The 15,831-nt window shown below is 33.2% G+C and overlaps 1 protein-coding gene across 1 annotated transcript in view; it reads right to left on the bottom strand.

Moving 5' to 3' along the window:
• SEMA3C (semaphorin 3C) overlaps positions 1–15,831 on the bottom strand; it is a 165,445-nt gene that overhangs the window by 63,685 nt on the left and 85,929 nt on the right. The window contains exons 5-10 of the mRNA XM_054726038.1: positions 11,983–12,102; positions 9,357–9,447; positions 4,878–4,997; positions 3,323–3,465; positions 1,690–1,804; positions 443–512 (exon numbers count right to left, since the gene is read on the bottom strand). Coding sequence (XP_054582013.1) covers positions 443–512; positions 1,690–1,804; positions 3,323–3,465; positions 4,878–4,997; positions 9,357–9,447; positions 11,983–12,102 — 659 coding nt within the window. The remainder of the gene's footprint in view (positions 1–442; positions 513–1,689; positions 1,805–3,322; positions 3,466–4,877; positions 4,998–9,356; positions 9,448–11,982; positions 12,103–15,831) is intronic.

The following is a 15,831-nucleotide window of genomic DNA, read 5'->3' as shown; positions in this document are numbered from 1 at the left end:
TAAATACTCTGTACAAAACTGTTTTGAAAGCATAAATTCAGCTTATAAGCAAAAGTAACAAAACAGGAAGGTTAGATCCTTAATGCCAGGCGAAATTAAAAGTTGAAAAGAGCCTTGGCTCTTGTGGCTCAGTTGGTTGGAGCATTGTCCCATTTCCCGAAAGGTCTCGGGTTCGATTCCTGGTCAGGGCATATACCCTGGTTTTAGGTTCAATACCCAGTCAGGGTGCATATGGGAGGTAACCAATCAATGTTCATTAGCATATTGATATTTCACTCTCTATCTCTAGCCTCTCCCTTCCTTTCTAAAATCAATAAAAGCATGTCCTCGAGTGATGATTTAAAAAGTATTAAAAAATTGAAAAGAATTTTTTTAGCAATAATTACTATTGCTCAATAAAGTTTATTGTTTAAATCATAAGATATAATTGTTTAATAATTACCTTGATGTTGTAAAAATGCCATACACTAGTGTTGTCCTTGGGTTATCAGTTTCAAGCAGAAATACATCCTCTATAAACAAGAAATATCATTTTTAAGTTCCCAAATATTAACTGTATTTTTAAAATTTACCCTAAGAAAATAACTTAAACTATGAAAAGAGTTCAGAAAGAGATTCCTGCAGCATCATTCCAATTCTAAAACTAAATGAATTAAATTATAGGCACATGGTAAAATAAATTAAATAAAATGTCATACAACCACTAACAGGATTTATGAAGACTGTAACTTTATGGAAACCATGCTAATAAAATAATATTAAGTGGAAAAGGCACAATGGAATATAAGATGAACTAGAACCATGTAACCTTAAACTATTTCTGCTGCTTTTTTTCTCTGTATTTTCTAAATATCCTTTAATGATTATATACATTTTTCAGAGGTAGGGTTAGAAGTTCTGACATGGAAGAAAACTTTTGCAGAGGGACTTTTTTTCTTCATACAAAATAAGAACTCTTTTGGCTTATGGTCAAGTTGCTAGTGATATTTTTAATTAACAATTCCTCTGACAATAAGAAGTTTAAAGTATATTAAGCAAAGACAATGGTATAGACCAGTGGTCGGCAAACTCATTAGTCAACAGAACCAAATATCAACAGTACAACGATTGAAATTTCTTTTGAGAGCCAAATTTTTTAAACTTAAACTATATAGGTAGGTACATTGTTATTAACTTAATTAGAGTATTCCTAAGCTGGCCTTTGCTAAAAACTCAAGGGGCCAAAGAGCCGCATGTGGCTCGCGAGCCGGTTTGCCGACCATTGGTATAGACAATAAAGCAAGGTAATAACCAACAAAACCTGGGAGTAACTTTCTGATAGAAAACTGCAATTAATAAACAATTGTTATGATTACAAGAAATGTCTATTTTTAGTGACATTTTTGCAAATAAAATTCTTGCTGAGGAATACAAAGAAAGAGGTATTTATTTGAAATTCACAGTGAATTTAGGAATACATCATGGGGAATTCAATGAATTAAATGTTTCGGCAATGCATTCAGATACAAAACAAATTTTAAAAATACTTAAGAAATTTATTGAGAGTATCCACATCATTACTTCAAATTGACATATTGTTTATGCTGAAAATATCCACGTAAAATACATCCTCTCCTGAGAGTTTATTATTAAATTTTATAAACTCTACAAAGTCTCTTCCAAACATTTTTCAGATTCACATCTAAGTACCTAATTCATCGAAGTGTGTTTCTGGGCCATCTTCATCAGTTACCGAGCACACCAGCCTCGCTTTCAGGAAGGTAGTCCACTTGTTGACAAGGCTACGCAGTCCACCCGTGTCGTTCTGAAACCGTTTTGTGAACACATTTCAGTTTGCTTAAGTAAATACTGAAGTCTATTACAACTTGTAGTTGGGGACTTGTAATCTGAAGGATGACTATGTTAACCATATTAGAATATCAATAGTTAGAGAGGAATATTTAAGATATATAGTATGTTATAAAATAGCCATAGGTTATATACTATTATTCTTCTACAGTGTTGTATCAACTGGAACTGAATGGAAAATCTATTTGTAAATCATATTACCTGATAAAGGATAGTATCCAAAATATATAAAGAATTCATACAACTTAATAGCAAAAATTCAATTAAAGATAGGCAGAAGATCTGAATAAATATTTTATCAAAGAAGACATAGACATACAGATGGCCAACAAGTTCATGAAAAGATGCACAACACTGCCAATTATCAGGGAAATGCAGATTGAAACCACAGTGAGATTATCACTTCACACTTGTTAGAATGGCTGTTACTAAAAAGACTAGAGGCCCGATGCACAAAATTCGTGCAAGTGTAGGCCTTCCTTCCCCTGCTGCTGGCACAAGCTTCCCTCTGGCACCGGGGACCTGAGCTTGCCTCGCAGCCCTGGCTTTGTCTGGAAGGTTGTCCAGAAGGACATCCAGTCTAATTAGTGTATTACGCTTTTATTATTATTAAAAAGATAAGAAATAAAAAGTGTTGGCAAGTATATGGAGAAAAGAGAACACTTGTGCACTTTTGATGGGAATATGATTTGTTGCAACCACTAGGAAAATAGTGTGAAGGCCTGAATGGTGTGACTCAGTGGTTGAGTGTGAACCCATGAACTAGGAGGTTGTGGTTTGGTTCCTGGTCAGGGCACATGCTGGGTTTGCAAGCTCAATCCCTGGGTGGGGCAGTGTGCAGGAGGCAGCCTATTGGTGATTCTCTCATCATTGATGTTTCCATCTCTCTCTCCTTCTCTCTTCCTCTCTGAAATCGATAAAAATATATTTTAAAAGAAGAAAATAGTGTGAAGATTCCTCAAAAAAACTATCAAATAATCTAGCAAATCCACTTCTGGTTATTTGTCTGAATAAGTGGAATACTAATTCAAAAAGATATATGCCGCCCTCGTTCATTGCTACATTATTTATAAGAGCCAAAAGAGTGAAATAACCTCAGTGTCTACCAACAAATGAATGGATAAAGCAATGTGGCATATAAACACAATTGTCAGGGAAATAATACTCTCCAGCCTAATCTTATTGTTCATTATAATGTGGATTCTCATTATGCTAAATGAAATAAGTCCTACAGAGAATGACAGATATGTATGATCTTCTTTTTATGTGAGATCTAAACAAAAGCAATAAAACAGCTCATGGATACAAGAACAGATCAGTGGTTGCAAGAGACAGAGTGAGGTGTGGTAGAAGTGGTTAAAATGGGTGAACTCTGTTTTTATTTTTGTTTGTTTTGTTTTGTTTTTTTGGGGGGTTGGTTGCTTTTTTTTTTTTTTAGTTTAAATAAATTGAATTTTAAAATGTTAATACTTACAGGACATATTCTAGCGATCATGGAATGAATCTGTTTTGTACTTCTGCTATTGTCAGTCAGTTTCTCCTTGAAGAAAAAGTAAATCTTAGCATCGTTTGGATCAGTTCCATCTGGGATGACATGTGCATCCACAAACATAGGCTCTGAAAAGAAATACAAAGACTATAAATATATTCATGCTAAAAACCCATTTACTGTTCATCCAAGTAGACCACAGACACATGGCTTCTCCATCTTTGGTGTAAAACAATAATTTGATTTTCATAGGCAAAGAGTATAAAAGCAGTAATTGTACTCAGCCAACATACCGCATTTCAAATGTCAAATGCCACAAAATATAGTTATTATATGACAGCTCAAACTATTTTCCTCTGTCTACCATATATTCTGGAAGGTCAGTAAATGCAAAAAAAAATCTTTGTGCACTGATGAGTTTTAAAAATTTGAAAAACTATTCTACCAGTTATTTCCCTTGGAATCTGACAGTCAGTCATTTAATGGGGGGGAAAAAAGGTTTGTTTTTCAAAGTGTGGTTTTCAATCTAGTGCATATAAACTCAAATTCACTGAAGCAGAATGGAATGAGGAGTGGGGAACCAAGATCTGAAAAACACATTTTTCTTAAAATACAGTGTATGAAATAAAAGGAAAACTTTTCAAGGAAAATGTGACGTCATTTGAAGACATACAGGGATTCCTTATTTCAAGAACAAAACAACTTTTAGGATATTCTATTTCCAGATGTACCAGAGGAATAATCTGAAGAAGAAAACGGACAATCAACGCTTTCTTGGGCTGGTCTATCAGTGAAACAAGATGCTTTACTGTGGTGATTCATGCTTAACTGTGCAATGTTAAGTGAATTGCCAAATTTAGGGTGAGCTAGAAATTTCCCCCAGGGTGAAATGGCAAAGACCTCCGTGGTTTCTTACTCCTCTCAACAATAGGAACTCATTGAAATTGTGCATTAAAGTCAAATGAGCACCTTTCATGATGTGAATTCCATGTGATCCCAAGAACTGGAAGCAATTGCATACTGATAATCATAAAGTTATCATACCTATGATTTCTATTAAATCTTAGTCAAATTATGAGAAAATAATATATACCAGTTTTATAATTTAGACTCTAAGTATAAAACAAATATAGTTTCTGAATATACCCCTTTCATTTTATCTGTCATAAATTTAGGAAACTTTTAGCTTTGACATCATTAAAACATACAATCTAAATGTATAAATAGCATATTTAATTATAATAGGTTACACTTAAACAATTAGGATTTTGTGTACAAGCATGTATGATGAATATCACTGTCACTTTTTAAATTTATATATTCTATAATAACTGTGTGGTGATTAGTAAAGAGTTAGCATATGACTATTTCAATTATTTATTTATCCTAAACTTTTAAAATCATAAAGTCAGAATTACTATTACTGACAACATGGCACTGTAATTTTTTTTAACCATTTTTACCTAATTTTTATTATGGAACTAAGCAAATTAGTCTAAAGCATAATTCTAAAAAAAAAATGTATAAAATGTTTTCTTACCACTTAGCCATTTTGAATTGTGTTGATCAGTTCTGACTGCATTCCTCTTAGTTAAACTTCGAAAAATAGCAGCATCTGTCCCCATAAAATCTATATACATTCCAGAGAAAAGTTCTTCATCTATGAAAAAGAAATTGTCAACACAATGTAAATGTTTTTTAAGGCTATTTTCAAAATCAAGGAGAACTTACTTAATTAGATGGATACACATATTACAGTGTTTATAATTGTTAATTGGTTTACATTATCCACCAAATAAAAAGTTGGATAAAGTTTAATCTGGTCTCATTATTGACTGTATGATTACCAAAATGACTTTATTCTATGAAGAAATAAAAATTTTTCTGCCTGTACTTAATAATACTAAATGCCTATGTTTATAGTGTGTATCAGAAATGGCAGAAATACTATATGTAACATAATATAAAAGATAACAGAATGGCGTAATTAATTATTACTTTGTTTTAATACTGTAAGAGTCAGAAAACTTGCTTCGTATTTTGGGCAGTAATTAACAAACTGGGAATTAGGACTAAGTCATTTAGCTCCCTGAATCACAATCTTTTCATCTGTAAAATATGGGAATTGAATTGTGGTTCTCAAAAGTCCTCACCACATATTAAAAATTCTATGATTATACTAAGTGGATTGAAATTAATAGTTTTTATTATTATTATTATTATTATTAATTATTAATGACATAGAGGCAACATTAAAATTTGTCAAAATACTATTAATGGTATAATAATTTCATCATTAAAAGTATACACTTTGATTTTCAGTGCTAGAAGGTTTCTATAAGGTAATCAAAGTTCTGTATTTTCATTTGCAAAACAATATATTAAAATTATAGTAAAAATATAATATTATGTTAATAAACTACATATGGCTTAACATATTAAGCCATGAGAAATAGAATGCAGAGACAAGAAAGTAAAGATATTTTTAAATTAAATTATCATTATTGATAGCAAAAACAGATATTTTAATCTGTATATACATAACATTTAGTTTATCCATATTAATTTTTATGCTAGGAAAGAGAGTACATATTGGATGGGTATGTGTGACCCTTGAGAATAAAGCAGTAGCTAAATATCTATTTAAAAGAGAATAAATTTTATCAGGTCTGTCCCACTAAACCACCATGCAGCTGTGCTCTTTGACTACTGTTCTAGAATTACTTCCTGGCTACTTTCAGATTGTGGTCATTGGCAGAACTGGAACATTTTGAAGCACTCTAAGCTCACTGTTTAGTAACAAGCAATACCAATTGGCCCAGGATAGAATGAAGAATGGAATGTTTTTAATATGTGCTCACTAGGTCATGAAACGGACCCCTACAAGTTAGCAATTGGGTATGGCAGGCATTGTGTCTCCAATGTGGCTTCCTCGTAGGGGTCTAAAGCCCATGGAAATTGATTATAGAGACAGAACAAAAATGTGCAAGAAAGTATTTTGAGTGGTTTAGTTTCTTTAAAATTGTGTGGGCATTTATGAAGCATCTACACAAGTGTTCTGTAGATACAATGGTTGTTAAATTGAAATAACTTAGCAATTAATCATTTCATACTGTAGCTATACCCAGTTACCCTCTGAACATTGGGTTATAAAATCCTGTTATATAACAGACTGACTAGCACAGCTATCAATTATCATCTCTGTATCCAGGAAGGAAAGAATAAAGGATAAGGGAGGATGGTGTATGGTGCAGAGGGCTGATTCTAATCCTATTATACACCACCTTATTAGTTAGGTCTTAAACATTACAAAAGCTTGCATGTCTGACTGACTTCATTTCCTGTCTTAAATTCTCAATAATTAGGAATAATAAAGTGCCTGCTTTATTTTGTATAAGAAATATTTAATTAATGTCACTTTGGGACAAATTTTGAGAATAGGGTATTTTATGAAGGATTTCTTTGTAGGACTTATGCAAAGATAAACTTGTGCCTTTTCTCTTTAATCCAAAAATATTTTGCTTTCCAATTGCACTTCCACTACCAGAAAAACATATGGGGTTTTTGATCAGCTCTTTAAAAGATATCATCTGACGTCTTTGTTGTGCTACAACAATAACTAAAAATAGCAAAAGAACACTAAACATACATATTTGGTTGGATGTCACAACTGCATTGTGAAATTTGGAATTAAAATTCACAATGTTTCTTGACACTTTAGTAGAAATACTTTAACAAATATGTGTTATTTAGTGGATTTCAGTTGAACAGAAATGATCAAACACTGTATAGCAAAGTGAGAGGACTGTACAGATCTATTATACAATATTGGAGATGACAATGGAGATAATTTTAGAGAAATAATCAATAAAACAAACAAAATTATAAATATAAGCTTATCAAGCTTCCTGCTAATTTTGGTTTCAGTTTTTCTTTCCTAAAATATATTTTTGTTGATTTCAGAGAGGAAGGGAGAGGGAGAGAGAGATAGAAACATCAATGCTGAGAGAGAAAATCATTGATTGGCTGCCTCCTGCACACCCCATACTGGGAATTGAGCCCACAACCTGGGCATGTGCCCTGACCGGGAATTGAACCATCACCTCCTGGTTCATAGGTCAGCGCTCAACCACCAAGCCTCATCAGCTGGGCTGGTTTCAGCTTAATGAATTTCAGTGATAGTATAAATTTTAATTTGATCAAAGTATTAAAAGGTAGTATAGAAACATCAGCATAAGAATTGAAGTCTCAGGTTCTTATAAAATGAAGGCCAATAATTAAATTAAATTTTGTAAAAAATCCAATTCTCTAAAGGCAAAACTAGTAAATGGCTTATCACAGTTTAACACTAAGATTCATAATGCCTTGTTCTAACACTTATTGTTCTAAACAATATTTGATGAGATAAAACTACAGTATTAGTGCTAACTAACCTTTGAAATTTATTTCCATAGCATTTAGATTGAAATGAATAAAAATTCTATATATTTAACTAATATATATATATATAAATATATATATGTAATATTACAATTTCTAAAGTCTTTTAAAAAAAAGACTTTCTAAGACACTGCTCCTATTAAATATTTAGAAACTTATCTGAAAAGCCCTTGCATCAGATATATTTGGATATCTTGTGGTTTCAAATGTTTCTAATTTTTTTGTCCTAATTATATACTTTCATTTCCTCCTTGCCCAATTTGAATGACCATATGGAAATAATTCACTGGATAACTTCCAAGGTCACATTTTAGTCAGTGCTAGATGTACCTGTCTTAATTTAGTTTCCAGATAGGAATAAGACGTGTTGCCTCTTTAAATGAATCAAAGTAAAGCATTTTGACCACAATAATTATTTTTCCACCTGTTCTCTTGTCCAATGATATAATTTTACTATTGGCAATACATACAGAAAGCAAACAGGGGAAAGTATCTACTGTATAGTTGGCACTGGGATCCCAGATTTGTTCTTACAGTCAATTCATGTTAAACCAGACATATTCTAGAAGTGTCTTAACTAACCAGAAGGGAATTTCTTTTAAGTGAGTTTTAGAAAGGCATTCGATGATTGAGACTCAAAGACATTGATTTGTCAACATACGTAGCAGCAAGCAATTGGGCCTGCTTCTTAACTGATATATTTTATGGAAAATGAGAAAATAGAAAAGTGATTTTACCAACAGCTCTTGTTTTAGTATATCCACTTCTAGACAATCCATAGCAATATATTTGGTTAACTCACGTACTTTGTTAGTCTTTCATCAGGGTGTAACATCATTTTTAATAATTTGCAAAAGATTACTAAAACATGAGGAAAATGGGTATATTTAATACTAGAAAAATAACTACAGGAAACTTTGAAAATTACTTTATAATATATGTTAATATCCTATATAATAAAAGCCAAGCAACCGAAATGGCGGAAAGACCAGAACAATCAGAGACCAGAATGACCACAGCCCATCACCCCGGCCGGCTGCCCCCCAGTGAGCAGTTAGGGGTGATCCGGCAGGCAGAGGCAGTTAGGGGCGATCAGGCAGGCAGAGGTGGTTAGGGGTGATCAGGCAGGCAGGCAGAGTGCTTAGAGGCAATTAAGCAGGCAGGCAGAGTGCTTAATCAGGCAGGCAGAGGCGATTAGGGACAATCAGGCAGGCAAGCAAGTGGTTAGGAGCCAGCAGTCCCAGATTGCAAGAGGGTGCAGGCTGGGCTGAGGGACAACACCCCCCTTGCACAAATTTCATGCACCGGGCCTCATATGCATGTTTTTTTGTAAATTGTTGACTTGCTCTAGGAATGACAGCATTGTTGTGTTCGATGAAAAAATACATGCTTATTATAAATATTCCTGAACATGAGAAACTAAAATTTCTATTTTTCAGCATAAACCTTTCTTCCTATTATTTTACTGATATACTATCATCCATACAATTATCAAAAATGGGCATACCATGTCGAATTATTTATCCTTAATTTCCTTTTTATTTTCTATTTCTCACTGTCTCCTTTATTTTTCACTTACTGATCATAACAGATACTGTGTTCACATTGGGGTTGAAAGAGCAGCGTCCTTTTCCAGATTCACACTTGGAGTCAATCATGAAAACTTGGTCCTTTATTGTAGATAAAATTTAAAAGATAGTAATAATGAAAACTTTATATTTAGTTAACCAATTGTTCTTTAGTAAAACAAAGCATCATCATAAATAATAAGCTTTCTACTTGGTTGCTTATGCCTTCCCAGTTCACTGTATTAAGACCTTCTTGGCCTGTAGACAAATGCATCTGTAAATTACAAACTAACCTTAGTAGATCAAATTCTCATCCTATTACACTCCCCATAAAGCTGATCGAACAAGTTTTCCTCAAAGCAACATTATTAAAAAACCACTTGAAAATTAAGAATTATTGTTATCCTGAATAAGACAAGTTGAAAATTGACCAAAAGCAGAACCTTGTCCATAGAGGAACAATGTGTATAATAATATTATAATATTTCCAAAAATAACAAGACTTTTTTAAATATAAAATTTTGTTACCACTTAATTTTGTTATGTACATCATTATACTAAGTTAAACAATAATTCATAATTTAGATTAAAATGTTTTATTATTTATTTATTTATTTATTTGACCATCTACTCTGTGCCAGCACTGACAATACATTAGGGGTACAGTAAACAAAATAGACAAACATATTTGCCTTCAAGTAATTTATAATATACTGAGGGAGAATATAAATAGGTAGGTATAAAATATGAAGAGAATAAATATATAAAATATAAAGTCTGTTAGGTGATGTTCAGTGCTTAGGAAAAACATTAAGCAAGGAATGGGACCAGGGAAGCCCAGGTACTATGAGCAAAGAGTTCAATTTGAAATATAATGAGCAGTGTAGCTTCAGCGAGAGGGAACATCTTGTTGGTATACTTACCTTTTTCTAGGTAAGTTAGTAAAAACGACTACTAAAATTCTAAGAGAAAGATTATCACTTTTGTTGGTTGCATTAGATGATGGCAGTCCTTAGGTGTCAAGCTAAGGTTTTTCAAAATTATCCTGAAAAAATTGCATTCCATATTTACTATAGATATGTATATAAGTTCAATATTATGATAAAACCCTTTGATGTGACGACCAAGGGAAGTATTAAAAAGATTAAAATTCATAACCCTTTCCATACATAAATTGACTCTTAAATGTTCACATATTAATTAATAGAAATGCTTCCCCTTTTAAATAGGTCTTTTGAAGTGAGACTATAGTAATTCATATTTGGTAAAGTGATTAAAATTTATTCCATGCTGGTTTTCCAAAGATTTGTTTTTTACTGACTTTTGCGTTTAAGCCTTGAAGTGCATAGTGGGCAATTTGTACATGGGAAAATGCTTTTATTTGAAACGTGTGCTCTGAAAAGTGCTATGCTATTGGTGGCCTCTGCAGTGACTGCGCCGTCTTCAGTAAAGGGTCTGACAGGTTGCAGCTGTCTAGGGCAGTAGTTTATTTATCAGCTGATCACAGGCATGTGGTTCTAATGACAAGCTCAATGCAGCCAACTGTACTCTTCCAAGAAGCAGAGCTTTACATTTCTTTAAGAACTTTAATATTTCATACGTTTTGAACCACTTGAAAAGCATCAATATGAGGTCAAATGATAATTACTCAGTTATTTTAAGTGATTTTTAATTCAACAAAAGATATATAAATTACATGCATGAAAAAATTAATAATAAAGGAATACAGATTATTCAATTATATTCATACTAAAGTAGATTAACCTTTGTTAAAGAAAAATGAACCTAAGGTGTATCAGTAGCAACATTTAATCTTTTTTTTTTACAATTCTAATCTGTAAAATTGAATTAAGACATTAGGAACTGGACTTTCTAGGCTTAAGATGCATAATAAAACCAAAGTAAGATATTATGAAATAATTCAGTGTTTAAAATATTTATATTTAATATGACATGTTTGACTAAAAGAACCTGGAAAAATCTCTTTGGGGCTAATGAATTGCTTCCTTAGTCAATAACTGTAAACTGGGATAAACACAGTCTTAAATATCACAGGTGAAGTTGAACCAGCCGCATATCTGACTATACATTAGCTGTATATTTACTATCAGAAGATACTTTTATTCACAGACCCCCAAATCATTTAACCAATATAAGAATAAGGCTAGAAAACCCTCATAGACCAATGTTACTTTAAATGAAAGTACAATTTATTAATTACATAAAGTTCTCTTCGGCTGGGACTTACAGATGTGTATCTCATAAAAGTTTATTAAATTTGAAACATAAATATGAAATTATTTAAAGTAGATCTGAGAAAGTTAATGTATAGTATAATATTTCTATAATTTGCATTAATATTATCAATACCTTACATTCTAAGTAATTATGAAACCACACTATTTTTTTCCTTTATATTTTGCAGCATTTCCATTCAGAAATATATATATGTTTAAAGGCAAAAGGCTGTATGTAAAGTAACTTGATGGCCAGAAACAAAATGTAATATATTTTGTGTTTACCGGCCTCGAAACTTTTTTATGACGATGGACATTTCCAAGTTTTTACTCTAAAATACAGTTTTAAGTGACCTTTGACACGAAGCAGAACTAAGAATGAAAAAAATGTTACACTCACCTCTGATCTCCTCCCTCTGTTCAAATAAGTACAGACTGGGCTGAAAGCACCACTCCCACAAACATACAGATGAGTGCGGTTGAAAGCCTGAATTACACGGACGAAGTTCCCACAACCATGCTAAAAGAATAGGTAAAGAAGTGCTTAGCAACGATTTTATTGCTGTTACTAAGTATTACTGTGAAACTTTGCTTTTAGTGTTTCTTTCTGCTCTAACACATTTAGTTGTTCAGAGATAGTAAGAGAACCACATTGTTTATACCACTGCTTTATTTTGAGTGGAAGGTAGTTCAACTTAGATAATGAGTAAAATGATATCTCTCTCTCATATTTCACTTCCTTATGCTGTGTAAGTTTTTGTTTTCTGAAACTTAATGAAGTTAATTTTCACCTAGGATTAAGTATAGCAAATTGTTTCCTCAAATTTTCTTCAAAACATACATACACATACACACACACATACACACTTTATATAAACACAAATTAAGTGAAGTTGTGCTTATACAAGGCCCATGTTATTTTTAGTACATGACGGCAAACACTATTGGCCTTGACAATTGGTGAATAAAACAAACCTTGAAAGAAATGCCAAACTTGTTGCTTTCCATGAAAAATGATGTAATTTTTATCTCTCTGCCCGTAATCCCCTAAAATACTTTCTTCAAAATCTCCTTTCTCACCTGCTCCCAGTCCAATCATTAGAAATTGCCATTTATTCTCTCAACAACAAACAATCTTTATAGAAACTATAAGTTGACTATGACCTTGCAGAAGTGCATACATATGGTCATCACCAAATGCACATCCCTGACTGAAGGGATCACTGCACGCTCCGTGTTTACTAGGCTCAGTAGCCTTTGCTGACTACAAGTTAATCCGGCCTGAGATTAAATGTTGTTCCCTTCACAGTTACTTTTTCTCTCAAAGAACATTATTAAGAATAATGTTACAAATCAAAGATAAATACTTTAATAAAAATATATATGAAAAGGTAACAGTGGTTTTCCCAGGGGTGGTCAGAGACCATAGGTGTTCTTTTATTCTCTCTTCTAGGTATCATGTATTTTATTTATTTTTTATAATGTACATGCATTACTTACATTATTAGTAAAGTTAAAATACGAATTTTACTGAAAACGAAGTTACATTTGAGGTCAATGTTATTTTCTATTTCCCATCATTTTCTCCTTTTATATTCACTATTACTTGATAGTATGTAAGTAAATGCTTATTTTTATATGTAGTAATTTTCTACACATATGTTTCTATTATAGGTTTTTATTATCAAATAATCAATCATTAACTTTGCTGTCAAAAAATTAAACCTTACAGACCAGACTATACACTTTATTTTTATTTTAAGACATCAAGGATTTTTGTTAAATATATAATGTCACAGTATCTTGACACCTGTTTATAGAGGTTCCTGGAAATTGACTACATAACTGCAGATGATAATGTGTTTCTCTGGAGAAAAAGCATAGATGATGTATGGTGTGTATATAATATGTCTATGTTAAGGGTATCTGTGAGCAATGAGACTTGTGTTTATTTTTTTCACATTCAAAGTTAGTCATTCTGGGGTTCTGTATATACTATTTTTTCCATAAGACATGAACTCAACCGAACTCTATTAATAATAGCTTATGTCTGTCTCCTCTTGAGTTTTGTAGGCCATTTACCATCATGAATTACAGGTATTAGTTAAAAAAAGTCACTAATATTTATTTTATATTTCAAATACAGTTTATACTTATTTTATGTATATTATATCTATATATTAGATATATTGATATGTTTATTATGGCTAATATTTGTTGAGAATTTATTATGTGGCAGACAGTGGAATAATCATTTCATATATTTACCCTCTTTTAATTCCCAGGAGGTTTGATTTTTTTTTTACCTTTATATCTCACATTTATTTAGCATATTATATGCTATTTAGGCACTTAACATTCATTCATATTTTTTTACAACTCAACTGCTTTTAGAAAAATAAAGCTTAGAACATTTTTAGTTAACTTGCCTGAGGATATATAGCTAGAAAAGGGTAAAGCAGATTTTCAAACACAGATGTGTCTAACACATCTTGTATTTTTAACCTCTTTAAAATTTGCAATGGCGTTTGGAATGTATAGTTATTAGAAGGGAGTTTTTATAACTTTTATTAATGTTTAAAGAGCTCTTCCTTTGATGTTGTTTTTAATCTTTACAACAGTGTTCCAATTAAAGTATTAGTGCCATTCTAGTGATAAGGAAATTGAATTTCAAAGAGGTTAAATGAAATGCTCTAGGTTTAATAAGTAACTGAGCTGGCTCTTGAAACATGCCACCCTCCACCATCCAGCTTTTCTATAGGGAGGGGCTGACTAGCCATGAGACAGATTTCCATGCTATCTGATGATGCTCAGTGTAGCCCTCCAACCTTCCCTACAGAGAAAAACCCCAAAGGAAAAACAAATCCGTTGAGTTAATTATGGAAAATCATGTTCTAGGTCATTTCCATTTCCATTGTTCTGCCTTGGTTTCTGAATACATTATTTCTGACCTAGACCATTTCATTCAGCAAATATTTATAAACTCAGTGCAAGCACTGTACATAGTACTGTAAATAACAGATTCAATTCCTACTTTCAGAGTAAGGAGGGCATCCATACATCAGGCTAGAGTAGATGCTGTAATAGGGTTATATTTTTCAAAATATAGAAGGAAAGAAGAGAATGAGTAATGCTGAAGTGGGTGTAAAGGTTTGAGGGGGGTGTCTCTGGAGCTGGAACTTGCAGAATGAGCTAGAGATTCTGACAGGCAAAAGCATAAGGAAAGATTGTTTCAACAAAAACAGCAGAGCATGAATTAAAAAACGGCATGGCAGGGCAGGACTTACTTGGTGAATAGTGCCTAGAAAAGACAGAGGATTATTGTCCAGAGACAATTAGAGTTGGTCTGTCATCATGCCATAGTCTTTTTAAAAATATATATTTTTATTGATTTCAGAGAGGAAGGGACAGGGAGAGAGAGAGAGGAACATCAATGATGAGAGAGAATCATTGATCAGCTGCCTCCTGTGTGCCTTACACTGGGGACCAAGCCCGAAACCCGGGCATGTGCCCTTACTGGGAATCAAACCATGATCTCCTGGTTCATAGGTCGACAACCACTGAGCCATGCCAGCCAGGCATCATGCCATAATCTTTAAATGGGCATAGAGAGTGGATTTACTAGTATACAAATCTCAGAGCTATTAAAAATCTGGCTTTATCTTTAGCTGTTTGAACTTGAGACATTTATTTACTAGTAATTTCTCTGTGCTTCAATCTTTTTATCTATGAACTAGAGGCCCAGTGCACGAAAATTCGTGCACTCAGGGGGTCCCTCAGCCCGGCCTGCACCCTCTCGTAGTCCGGAACCCCTTGGGAGATGTCCAACTAATGGCTTAGGCCCGTTCCCCGTGAGGTTCGGGCCTAAGTCGTTAGTCAGACATCCTCGGGCGAGGCTCCTGCCACCGCAGCTGCTCTGGCCAGCCATGAGGCTCCTGGCTGAGTGGCACTCCCCCTGATGAAGCACATGACCATCAGGGGGTAGTTCCTGCGTTGAGCATCTGCCCCCTGGTAGTCAGTGCATGTCATAGCAACTGGTCGTTCAGCCATTAGGGTCAATTTGCATATTACCCTTTTATATAGGATGGTGATGATAGTATTTGTTGTGAGCAATATAGAGTGAGGCAAAAGTAGGCTTACAGTTGTTTATATGGAAGACATACAATAATTAATTAAACAGCAATATAAGAATAAACTTGTTCTTACTCACAACTGTTAACCTACTTTTGCCACACCCTGTATAATAATA

This window comes from Eptesicus fuscus, chromosome 14 (genome assembly GCF_027574615.1).
Source record: "Eptesicus fuscus isolate TK198812 chromosome 14, DD_ASM_mEF_20220401, whole genome shotgun sequence".
Lineage (NCBI taxonomy): Eukaryota > Metazoa > Chordata > Mammalia > Chiroptera > Vespertilionidae > Eptesicus > Eptesicus fuscus.
Note: the sequence above shows the minus strand (reverse complement) of the source record. Positions and strands in the feature narration are given on the sequence as shown.